Below are 13,064 nucleotides of genomic sequence, written 5' to 3' on the forward strand. Positions count from 1 at the left end.
ATCATGGGAAAATGTCTCACTTCCTCGCAATAGCCCTAAAATGAAAAACAAAACAGAGCTTGGAAGATTAAATACGGAATATTCTTGGTCGCGATGGGAGGTACGTTCTCCTCTTCTTTCTTCATTATTATTTTAGTGGATGATCTTTTACCTTTTGATCTAGAAAATACAAAGTAAAATTGATGTAAAGTTTGGAACCTAGCCATCTCAAAGTATGAATAGATACAATCATTTAAACATATTTGCCATCCTTTGTCAGTCGAGCTAACGTTAATGCATCAGCCCAACCCAACCCAACCCAACCCAACCCAATCGAAGCCGACGTAAGCCGGCCCAGTTGCGTTGCGTCCATCTTTCCCGGTTTTGCATGCCCCTTGCAGTTCCCGGACGGCTGCTTCGCTAAGAAGTTCCCGCCGATTCAATCGCCTTTTCTTAAAACGACCAGGAGTCCTACCGTCATTTCTCCTACCCTACGTGGAAACTCCCCCTACTCCCCTTTCCCTCTGCCACTTCTTTCATCTCCGCTCTCGCTTCTTTTTTTCCTTCTTCCCCTTTCCCCTCTTTCTCTTCGGTCCGATCGATCTCGCCGCGATGCCTCGCAGAAGCCGGAACCCTAGAAATGGTGCGTCCTCTCATACAAACAGAGCCCTTTCTTCACGATCTTGATTCTTGATTCCTGATTCCTTGTTTTGATGCCTTCCAGGGGGGAAGCGGCGAATGAAAGACCCGGGCTTCTCCGATCATGACTCCTTCTCCGCTTCGGATTCCGATTTCGTCATCGATTTGGACGACGAGGAGTTCGAAGACAACGAGGAGGAAGCAGAACCGATGCCGGTGCCGGCACCACCGCCACCGCCACCGCCGGCGCCGGCGCCGGCGCCGTCTGTTGGAGAAATTGGTGGTGTCGGAAGCGATCGACGGAGCAAGCGAAGGTATTTGAACAGGAAGAGCAGGGGTGGGAAGGACAAGGGGAAATCCCCTTTGTTTTGGGAGATGTGGGAGGAGGAAAATGAGAAGTGGGTGGACGATTTCCTGGCAGAAGAAATCCATCGTGAGCAGTGGAGCTGTCCCCGGACAGAAATTTCGTTGGCAGAGACGGTGGAGCCGTCCCCGGACATCATCCTTCCCCTCCTCAGGTTCCAAAAAGAGTGGCTTGCCTGGGCTTTGAAGCAGGAGGATTCTGACATCAGAGGGGGGATTCTGGCCGACGAGATGGGCATGGGCAAGACCATCCAAGCCATTTCCCTCGTCCTCACTGCCCGCTTTCTCCAGACGCGTACTATCGGTGGGGCCACAAGTTCTGATATGGGCTCTTCCTCGATGTCTTCGCTCCCAAGGACCAAATGCACCCTTGTCATCTGCCCTGTGGTTGCGGTGATCCAGTGGGTGGGGGAGATTGAGAGGTACACAAAAAATGGGAGCACCAGGGTGCTGGTCTATCACGGGGCAAAAAGATCGAACACTGATTATGATTTCAACAACTTTGATTTCGTACTGACAACGTACTCGACGATCGAGTCTGACTATAGGAAACACATGATGCCGCCCAAGTTGAAGTGCGAGTATTGCGATAAGTCATTCTACCCTAACAAGATGAAGGTTCACTTGAAGTACTACTGTGGGCCTTATGCTCAAAAGACAGAAAAACAATCAAAGCAAGTGAGCAAGAAGAAGAAGTATTCATCTGCGGATGATGAAAAATGTAAAGGGAAGAGGAAGGAAGGTCATAAGAGAGAGAACCAAGACGAATTTCTGTCTTGCTCAGAAGATGAGAAGGGTAAAAGGAAGAACAAGAGAGACTCCAAGACTAGGAAGCAAGACAAGCCAGCCGAAAATACTTTAGGCTCATCCGAAGGAAAATCAATTCTGCATTCTTGGAAGTGGCAACGTATTATTTTAGATGAGGTAATTGGTTGTGTGAGCTTGATACATGGTAGTGATGAATCTGTTAAACTCATAAGATTTTAGTTTGGCAGAACTTTTCCATTTTAATTTAGGCTGAAAAAGTTTGACAAGTGAAATTTCTAAATAAATGTTTAAATGTTTATGCTGTAATTGGGATTTCAGAGAGGATGAATCATAAAAGTTTGGCAACACTCATGGAGCTTTTATATGTTATTTATGGGCATATGGAAAAGAAACCAGATCTCCACTTTGGGCTTGCAGATTTCATTCTGCTGCAATATGTTGATAGATATATATAGAGAGAGGTGGATATAGGCCTATATATTATTCGATGCAGATTGCATTTTAGTACATCTATACCCATCTCCATATTTATTCAGCAGATGTGAATATGGATATGGATATTAAAACATGCTAAAGTAGTATTTGTATTTGTTCTAGATGGATACAGTTACAAATTTGGATATCATTATAGCCACATTTGTTGTAAGATATTCAGATGTTAACTTGGATGCAAATTGAATTTTTGAGCAGATATTAAAAGGGACAATATTAACTCATAAAATCTAGGCCAATATACGTTTTTACATAAGAATGAGAATGACAAGTGCCTGGAGAAATCATATGATTAATTAGACATCTTTTAGTCATCATAAATGTATGCTCATCCATGTCATTGTTTTGCAAGCCCATATGGACACTTTGAACCAAGAGCATTCGTTTGTTGTAATAATATGTTGAGCATGCATTTATTTGAATGTGAAAAATGTCTTAATGTCCAGACATCTGAAGCCGAACCCAGGAAAACCTTATTATCCAAACATCCAAATCTGAATCTTTGGAGGGAGGGGGGGAGTGGGGATCTGTATCTATCCAAAAAGTTTTGGGTACAGATTTTTCTATCCAAATCCAACCTGATCTGGGTTGAAATTCAGAAACAATCAGTTTTTTTGGAGCCACTTGCAGCCCCAAGTGGAGAGGAGGGGGACAAATGGAACGACAAACTGAGTATTATTGGAACAGCTCACTTTGTTTTTTGTTTAAGTGCTGTTATATTTTCCTAAACCTTCATGAATGTGTAAAAGTGAGTTCTTGGTGTGATATATGGGGGTTGATTTTCAATTTTGGGCCAGGATGCCAAATTTGGCATTGAATGTTTGATAGGAAAACCACGAGTTGCAGTCGTTTTGTGGGGTTTTAGGGGATGCAAAAAATTCTCATTTTTGTTACTATAGGGTTTCCTTTTTTGAATTGGGATATGACTGAATTACCTCTAGAAGTGGCTGTTGATGCAGCAACCATCAATCACAAACAGGAACCATGTCAGAGTGCTTAACTATTTAGGAAAGGAATGAAGAAGGCCAATTACCATTCTTTAACAGCATATGAAATATTACTAAATTAGCCATCTTATTGTTAATACTGCTAGAAGATAAGGCTTTGAATTGGCTTTGACATATTAACTTTGTGCGGTCACCTTGGGGATGTTATTTGCTAACTTGCTGTTTGATTAAATGACTTGTTTTGATTTTGAACCTTGTAACTGGTATTTTATATTATTCAATGATGTCTGTTCTTAGATAAACCAATTTATTAATTACTAACTGAGACTATTTATATTGTTGAGCAGGCTCATTTCATAAAAGACAGACGTTGCAATACTGCAAAAGCTGTTTTTGCTTTAGAATCTCTATATAAGTGGGCATTAAGTGGCACTCCTCTACAAAATCGAGTTGGAGAACTTTACTCACTGGTTTGTTCTCATTTCCATTTCAAAGATAATTGCTTTTTTTTTTTTAAAATTTTAGGCTGATACAATGGTATGTCTTATACAGGTTCGCTTTTTGCAAATTCTTCCTTATTCATATTATTTCTGCAGGGATTGTGATTGTAAGTTTCTTGATTATCGGTGAGTATTCAAACATTTGATTATTTGATTGTTGAGAATAACTTTCCATCATTATGTTTATGGTGATCCTTGCTATCTTTGTGATCAACATGAATATTTTGTGTTTGAAGGGATGATGAAACATATGTCTGTATATCTGCATTTTTTTTTCCTTTAGCACTATCGAGTGTTTTTTTTCCCCCTCAAGTGCTATCTTATCAGTTACCTTCACTAGCGGAAATATTAAGTAGAAAAAGTGCAAAAAAATGCTGAAAAATGTGTGAAACTTGTGATGGTGATTTTATGGGTAGCTTTCTGCATGGAGCTTAGAATGTCAAGTTCTAATCATGTGTACTTTAAGTGGATGTTTCTTAGACAAATAATCATGTCTTATTATCTGCAGAGAGCTTTGATTGTACCTAAAATGTGATATGGTGGTATAAATTCTCAGATAAATGGATCATATTTGTCATAATGAATCAAACTAAGATCATCTCCTGTTTGAGAACTGGGGATGGAATAATTTAATGATCTGATGAGAAAGCACAAGTGCGTGATGATTGAACTATATGCCTGATGAGTATTTTTTTCAGGAGCATAGAGTTAGTACAGTGCCTAAGGATAGTTTATGTTTTTTTTTTTTTTTTTTGTGATTTTGTCGGAATATCTGAATCGATTTTCAGGGCTTACTTTTCCATTGCTTTTTGACCTCTATTGAAAGTAGGATTAGTGTCAGTCTGATATTAGATTTAGGTACTGTCCCGACAGGCGAGGGTTTAGGCTGTAGAAAAACATAATGTAGATGAATTGCATAAGGTCTGCAGTGCTGCGTGGGTCATAATTTTTTTGGTCAAATATCCACCTTCAGGGAGATGGTTTTGTGAAAAAGTAAAATCTGAATTTTCATTTACGGGAATCTGGCCACCTTGGAGCACATTGACTGGTGCTGATTTCTGACTATACAAATACTACCCGAAAACGCTCGGATGGTTGATAACTATTAGTTTTGCAGATTCTGGCACAAGTCATGTAACCTAGCTAGCAGGGTGTATGAAAAGCTCATCAAATAAATCAATTTAATGGTGGAGATTAGTGAATATGTCTCTGATGCCTCTACCCTAGAGTCATGGTTTCCACACCATGAATCCTAAAGCACGTAGAGTAGTGAATGTTATTCCTGTTACAGCATGTAAACATATAGAGTTAAGACACTGCATTGTCATGTTGGTAAAAAATGAAAATGTATATAACCACGGGCACATTCTACTGTGCATATACCATGATGTACCTACATGAGGTACCTACAAGAGGAATAAAGAGTGCATGAAGTTCAGATCTGGTGTGACACAGGCAAGGTCATAGGCTGCTGCAATTTCTTTAACACAGCTCATTGATTGAAAAAAGAAAATACTCTTTTGTCTGCTTTATTATTGCTGATCTTTTCTTAAAATGTCAATATCATTTCTGTTTACATTTTTGTACATTGATATTCTCTGTATATTATTTACCAAGTCAGTTCTCAACTTTTGAGCATTCTTTACATTTATTGGTGTTGCAGTACAAGCACATGCGCTGACTGTCCTCATTCTACTACAAGGCACTTTTGCTTGTGGAACAAAGTGAGTCTTGTTATCCAGTATTTATTGATGCTTCTACTTTTATTATAATTGTGTTTATTAATCGTAGTTCAAAATAATTTCTAGCCCTCTGATAGGTTGTTTTTTCTTACCAGTGTATAACCAAGCCCATACAAAATTTATCGACATTTGAAGAGGGCCGAAGAGCCATGATTTTGCTTAGGGAGAGAGTTCTGAAAAGCATAGTGCTAAGGCGTACGAAGAAAGGCAGAGCTGCAGATCTTGCACTTCCTCCAAGACTTGTTAAGTGTCATTAAAATTTTTGCCCATCTATGAGAAAAATATAATATCTAGTTCTCTCTCTTTCTCTTGCAAGTGGTATCATTTATCTGATATATGAGAAACTTTTGTGTGTCTATCTGATTTTTCTGCTTTTGTAGGTTACCTTGAGGAGAGATACTCTGGACAGAAATGAACAAGAGTTCTATGAAGCATTATATACTGAAAGCCGTATACAGTTTGATACGTGGGTTACTTCTGTCCCTTCTGTTTTGTTACATCATTCCTCAATGTGCAGTTGTAGGCTTGTTGCTTTCGATAGGGTCTGTTATCTGGTTGATGTTATGCAGAATGAGGTTGGAGGTAAAATGCATTGTGAACAAAAGTCACCATCTGTGGATCAGTGCTAGATTGATGCACTAATCACCTTATTTGCTGCTGCAACTGCATCATTAATGCAAACTTAATAGGAGATTAGTACGAAGGAAGGGGATGGAGTGGATGTTCTTATCTGTTTAGATGATAGCACATGCATCTCAATATAGGACCGATATAGAAATTTGACATATGTGGCATTTTCTGATGATAAAAATTGAAAACCAGCTGATATGGGCTTGTCATGTCTTAGATTATTACTCTTTGCTGTCAATAACTATTATTTGCTTCTGATTCATAAGAATTTACCAACCGATCTTTCATTAGAATTATTACATAACAACATGTTTGTTTTATATAAAGAGGCTTGCAGAAATGCATTCATAAGTAGAATATACAATGGAAAACTTAATTTATGTAGAAGTTGACCTCTCACAAAAGTTTGATTGATGCATCTGTGTTGGAGAAGTGGCAATGCAAACACATTCACACATCTGTATGTCTCTACTTATGTAGGTTGTGTTGAGATATAAATGAATACTTTTTTCATGTCTTGTAATGTGAAAAAATTTAAGGCCAAATTAGCATTTTTAGCTGCAATTCTAAGATAGCCAAAGCTTTTGAGAAAAAACTATTCTGAGCCAAGAGTCTGGAAGTAAGATGTTGGTAAACTTTGGAAGTGCTATTGAAGTAATTAATGCCAATTTGCTTAGAAAGTCTTGATGAAATAATTACATAAACATAGACACGGTCATGGAATTTTTTTAATAGCCAAAGATGAGATTTGACAGAAAAAGGTAGTTTTGCCAAAGGGCAAGAAGATTGTTAGATGAAGATCTGTGCAACTGAGGGTGTTGGAAAGTGGACAAACTTTTTGCTCCTCCAGGTTCTATTTGCACGTAGAAGACATGAAATTGGAGAGAGAGGGTAAGGCAATGGATTTTCCTGCTTAGTGATGATATCTAATCATGAAGCATTCTGTGGGTTGGGAATATTGGAGGGATGCTGTGGGACATTTGGGTGTCCAAACTGAGACTCGCACACACATCGGTGCATGATAGGTGTCTTCCACAGGGGCAATCTGGTAAGTGTGCTGGTCACGGATGGGAAAATAGATCATCATAATAGGTTACGAAATCTGAGGGAAGATTTTATTTGCAGGATCAAGTGGAAGTGAGGGATTTACTGCTTAAAAACCTGAAAATGGCCAAAAGTTGTTTCAGTCCATTATCAATGAATTAACAAATAGTGTGTAGTCCAATTCTGTCTCTGTGTGAATACACGCATCGTATGTCCTTTTTATGATCATTAAACTTGTTCATTCTTTGCAGACCTTTATCCACTCAATAAATTATGCATGCTATTTCAGAATATCCATTTTGTCGGTGGATGCAAAGATCAACTGTTAATGACTGAACTAGGTAAATGCTGAGCTTTATAAGCATATATTTTGGACCTTAACAGCCTATTTTTGATCTCCAATATCTTAGACTATAGATGTCAAAGTGTTAACCTGCACATGCACATGGGTAATATGCCAGCAACAACTTACTGACCATGCTAGAATGATAATGTATACTTTTCAGCTGTTATATTTGCAAAATGTAACGTGACTCAGATGAGACAGAATTGTAACTAGCACATGCAAGAAAGGATTTCTTGGAACTTCAATGTTTCTCTGTCTTGATCTCGAATTCTGTATGGGAATTACTCTGTCAGTTTCTACTGGTTTCATAATGTTTCTGATCAAATGCTGATTCAGTTGACCCTCTAAATTGATTTTCTAGTGAAAGATGCTTTTTGTAATAGATGGTAACTTTTAGCCTATTGGATTTCAAATTTTCATGGTGTCTTTATTCTCTTTCCTTTTTTCCCCCTCTTTGCAAGACATGAGTGAAGCTACCTGAAGTTCACTACTGCTTTTCCAGATATGTCAAAGCTGGAACCTTGATGAACAATTATGCGCACATTTTTGATCTCCTTACACGGTTGCGGCAGGTATGGTGCAAAACTTTGATTCATTGCTGGGTGTTGCAAGTAGTGCTTCCCACTTTTAAGCAGCCATGCTTTGTGCATATGAGTTCATGATTTATGTAATATCATAGGAAACTCTCACTTCATGTTCAGATAAAATGGTATGTCGTTAATGATGCCCTAGAGAATGAGCTTTTTAGGAACAGTGATGTAGTGACAAGAAGCAGGCCTATCTATCATCTTATTCACACTTCAATATTCATCTGAACCTTAACTGGAAGCCTTGTCCTACTTATAGGTGTTCTGGTTTATGGATCTAAGTATCCTACATATGACTTTGGAGACATCTTATGGTAGTACTAGATTTCTGGCCAACGTAACTGTGGGCAAAACTGTGGTGATGAAATCTAGAATTCTTGTTTGGTGGTAGGGAAACCAACCTCGAAAGATTGTTGCATTACATATAAAATTTCTTGTGTGTGCATGTGTTTGGGTTCTGCATGGCAATTTTTTATTTCAATTTTTTTTATTTTATTTGCCTGATCTACTGACTGTTAACTTCCTTCATATGCTATATCAATTTTATCTGACAATGCCAGGCAGTTGACCATCCATACCTGGTGATATATTCTAAAACTGCTGAAACACCCAAAGGAAGCAAAGATGATACTGTGAAAGACAATTGTGGTATTTGTCATGATCCAGCAGAAGATCTGGTGGTGAGTATCCCCAACATGACTTGTTCAAGGTATATGACATCATTACACTGTCAACACATTATTCTCAAGTTCTGTGGTTTATTTATCTTTCTTCTTCAGGTTACCTCTTGCGAGCATGTATTTTGTAAGGCATGTTTGATTGATTACTCTTCAGCTCTGGGGAATGTATCATGTCCAACGTGTTCTAAACACCTTACTGTTGACTTAACAACAAAGAACTCTGCTGAAAAGTTGTCTCAAACAACCATCAAGGGTTATAAGCGCTGGGGAATATTAAACAGACTTAATCATATAGGAGACTTTAAGTCGAGTACAAAAATTGACGCACTGGTATGATACTCTGGTATCCACTTCTGGTCATCATGATTTTTTACCAATGTTTTTATCTCCTGATAAAAGAAATTGTTTTGAGAACCATTACAACCATTGTTGCAGAATGCTGCCCACTCCAAAATAAAGCAAGTATAACCTGTGTAGATAGGAGGCAAATGGTGCTGTATATTTATTGTCCAGAAAAATTTAGCTCTGAAGGCTTGTGCCAGATAGACATCAAAATTCTTTGAGATAATTGCTCTGTTTTCGCTTGATGATGAAGATATGTTGCACTTGATTTGAACATCTCTCTCCAAAATCAAATGTCCTTTTTAGTTTGATATATGTTCTGTACTATGATTGCAAGCATTTTTTCCATGGAATGATTACACATATGGGATTGTGTTCAATCCATTCTGATCCACTTCATCTGTGTTGTTCAGGTTTGAAATGATCAAGACTTGACCAATATATTTGTGGTCATTTATTTTAGGGTCTTATATGGCTGTTATGAATATGATTAGACTTGCAGCTTCAACATAAACCATTGGTGTCCCTGAAATCTTGTTCATCATTTGTTCTTTGGCTGCACTAGAAAAGGATGCAATGCAAGATGAACACTTAATTCTTGTGCTTGCATGGTTGAATTTTTTTTGCCACAATGAGAAATCTTACTTAACCCATATGTTAGCCTGGTGCTAAATGTATAGCTAAGGCAAGTAGGTAGGTGAGAATCCTTCTTTATGATCAAGAAGTGTATTTTGTTTTTTTTGTTGTGGGGGGGGGGGGTGATCCTTATTTTGTTGGTTATGTAATTTAAGTTCAGTCACTTGGAGAACAACTCTTAGTTATGTGGACTACCAACTACTTTTAAACATTGGAGGCAGCCCAATTAGTGGACCATGATCCACCAAAACCTGTGAATGATTTGAAACAATCAGTGGAAGACAACGACAATAAAAGGCCAAGAAGATTCAAGCCTGATAATTAACTATCTTAATTTTCTTGATTGCTAGACTATCTCGAGATCATGGTCTCATCATGAGGACTCTCAAATATTAACTAGTTTGGGTCACTCTCTTACAAGGCTCATCACTCATCATTGAGGAGCTTTAAGGCTCACTAGGCTGATCACCGAGGACATGAGGATATGAGATTTCAGACATACATGCTTGACTTCACATGCACGCATACACCTACATACATACGCACACACAGCATTCATTTAAACTAAAGTAGAAGCAATAAACTCCAAACCAGCTGTTGCAGGAGACAAGAATTCTTTCCTTTTCTCTCTTCTGCATGTCCCCAATAACCAGGATTGTTCTCACAAATCTGGATCCATCAGATGGTTAAGATAGTGAATTAGCAGGCTTGAATATTCTTGGCCTTTTTTTGTCCTTGTCTTCCACTGATTGTTCCAAATCATTCACAGGTTTTGGTGGATCCTGGTCCAGCCATCCCATTTGATCGAGCCTTATTCTAAGTCTGTGAAGAGTGAATATGATTACTTCCAGTTGTGCAGTAGCTGATGTATATAAAGTAGTACTCTGTGAACTGGCATAGTTGTATATTGCCAATTGTAGATGTTGGATCATAGCCATAGGTCATGCATTTCATAGCGACCATGGTTCATTTTGGTAGGGATGAGGGGTAAAGATGAAAGAAGTATCCAAGTATCCTCATCAAGAGTTAATAGTGGGAATGAGAGAGAATATTAGATTATTGAGGAGAAGATGTCGGAAAGGTGAGAGTTTGGAAGGGCTACATCACAAATGCATCTTTTTACGCTTTATAAAATTACTAGTCAGGCAATTACTTTTGAACTGTCTCATTTGATGGGTATGGGACATTGAAACCTGGATTTTGATGAGTGATTAATGTTTAATCATCATTAAAGAAGTTGTCAGGGAATTCTTTGCTGCCTGGTCTTAATGTTTCCAGGGGATTTTTGGACATCTTTGCTGGTTATTTTGTACATTTGTGGCAAATATCTGACTTATTCTGTGCCCAGATGGAAGAGATAAGAGGCATGGTTGAAAATGATGGTTCTGCAAAAGGAATCGTATTCAGCCAGTTTACATCATTTTTGGATTTGATTGGTTTCTCCCTCCAAAGGGTAAGTTATCCTTTCTGTTAACTTGGTTCTGGTAGCTTTTGTTAGCTTGAGCTAACATGTTGTTTGGCAGTCTGGCATTAAGTGTGTTCAGTTGGTGGGAAGCATGAGTATTCCTGAGAGAGAGAAAGCTATACAGTCATTCACTGATGATGTGGATTGCAAGATTTTTCTCATGAGCTTGAAAGCTGGAGGGGTGGCCCTCAATCTCACTGTGGCATCATATGTGAGCAATCTCCTTTCACTCTGTTGCTTTCTCTTTTGAGAATATGGAAGTTTCCTTTCAAATTTTGATAGATTTTTCTAGATAATTGACTTGCAGATTTAATTGAGGCAATTTTTACAAATTTAAAAAAAAAATCGTTATCTAGTGTTGTGAAACAATCCAGTAATGATTATTTTTTCTGAGAAGGTGAGGAATGGATTCTGTGAAGAGTATTTACAATTCTCTTGTTTCCTTTATGATGTTATACATTCATCCTGGCACTTGCTGTGTTTCGAGTATAATAATCATCTTGGCATTTTTTTTGTAGAGTTCCTTTTGTTTTATGGTACTGAAATTGGTTTTCACATTGAATTTATAGGTTTTTTTGATGGATCCGTGGTGGAACCCAGCAGTGGAACGTCAGGCTCAAGATCGAATCCACCGAATCGGGCAATATAAGCCAATCAAGTGCTCTATTTCAACTTTTCTGACATCATGTTTTCATAATGATCTCTTATAATAACACTTTGGCCTCTCATACTTCTTTTGGATGTTTTTCAGATCTGTGAGATTTGTGATCGAGGACAGCATTGAGGAACGGATATTGAAGTTGCAAGAGAAGAAGGAGCTGGTGTTTGAAGGGTAAGATTTATTTGGTTCTTGACTAATAATCAAAGTGGCATCTTTTAGGTTCTGATTGATATTTGGTGCTGATCTATACATCCCAATATAATATGTAGGACCATAGGTAACTCTTCTGATGCCATGGGAAAGCTAACAGAAGCAGACTTGCGGTTTTTATTCCACATTTGATCATTATTTTGTGGAATGACAATAATTAGTTTTTGTGTCTGTATGTATTTTTGTGCCCTGATTAATTGCTGGATGGTGTTTTGTATATCAAGCTTGTCTCTGCTCAGACTGTTTTGGAAAAGATTGAGCAGTCTCACTTTTTGTAGTCGTACAGAAAACATTATAAACGTAGAAGTGAAAGCAATGAGAAATTCTCTGAGGAAAGTAGCATGTTATTTTTTCTTTAGGACCATATTGCCGGTGGTATCCTTTCTCTGGATATTTGTAGCCACCTCATTGCCTGAAAAAATAGGACTGCAGCACCCATAAATCATGGAGTAGATTTGTAAGATGGCTTTAATGATATCTTTGCCTCCATGAAGCCAGTTGCTATAATTATGGAACTACATAAGTTGGATAAATCATCTATCTTCAATGCAATTAGGTAGATCATTTTAGTATTATCTATTGTTTCATTGAGAGACATTTGGTAACATCTGATTTTGACTAGTTGCATTATTAACTTAATCATCAATATTCTTGGGGTCTGTGGACTGAATTTCTGATAACGTTTTGGAGTGGATGCCCCTCTTCTCCGTGTTAGAATCTTCAATTAAGAGTGCTGCAAAGTGAGGTCTGCAGTGCCTTATGTGGCAGGCAGCTCAGCTGGTTATTTGATTAGCAAAGGGAACAAACCGGGCTCTATCGCTAATTAATGCTGGATGCACATGAGAGAACATAGCTAGCTTTAAACGAGAGATGAATTAAGTGAGATGTATCCTTTCTCTCGTCTTCGTTTTTGAAAGATTGAGTGTAGCAGGGTCACGGTGGAGACGGACTGTTCCTGTTCAAAGAATTTGCAGTTTGCACCATGGGAATTCAGCCTGTGCCAGTGAATTCGCTGTCGGCTACATCTGTCCCT

The 13,064-nt window shown here is 38.3% G+C and overlaps 1 protein-coding gene across 2 annotated transcripts; it reads left to right on the forward strand.

Annotated features, from left to right (window-relative positions):
* The first annotated feature begins 376 nt into the window (after window positions 1-376).
* On the forward strand, window positions 377-12,367 carry LOC105051048 (DNA repair protein RAD16). 2 transcript variants are annotated; one of them, XM_010931325.4, is made up of 15 exons: window positions 380-622; window positions 704-1,905; window positions 3,536-3,658; window positions 3,741-3,814; window positions 5,352-5,412; window positions 5,526-5,672; window positions 5,811-5,896; window positions 7,953-8,022; window positions 8,598-8,717; window positions 8,817-9,047; window positions 11,044-11,148; window positions 11,219-11,371; window positions 11,730-11,818; window positions 11,912-11,992; window positions 12,091-12,367. In XM_010931325.4, the coding sequence occupies exons 1-15, from the start codon at window positions 592-594 to the stop codon at window positions 12,161-12,163; spliced, it is 2,646 nt and encodes an 881-aa protein (XP_010929627.1). In that variant the 5' UTR covers window positions 380-591; the 3' UTR covers window positions 12,164-12,367. The 2 variants fall into 2 exon arrangements, with proteins under 2 accessions (XP_073108356.1, XP_010929627.1); XM_073252255.1 differs by lacking the exon at window positions 8,817-9,047 and having other exon boundaries at window positions 377-622.
* The last annotated feature ends 697 nt before the right edge of the window (window positions 12,368-13,064 follow it).

The sequence above is a fragment of the Elaeis guineensis genome, chromosome 2 (assembly GCF_000442705.2).
Source record: "Elaeis guineensis isolate ETL-2024a chromosome 2, EG11, whole genome shotgun sequence".
NCBI lineage: Eukaryota > Viridiplantae > Streptophyta > Magnoliopsida > Arecales > Arecaceae > Elaeis > Elaeis guineensis.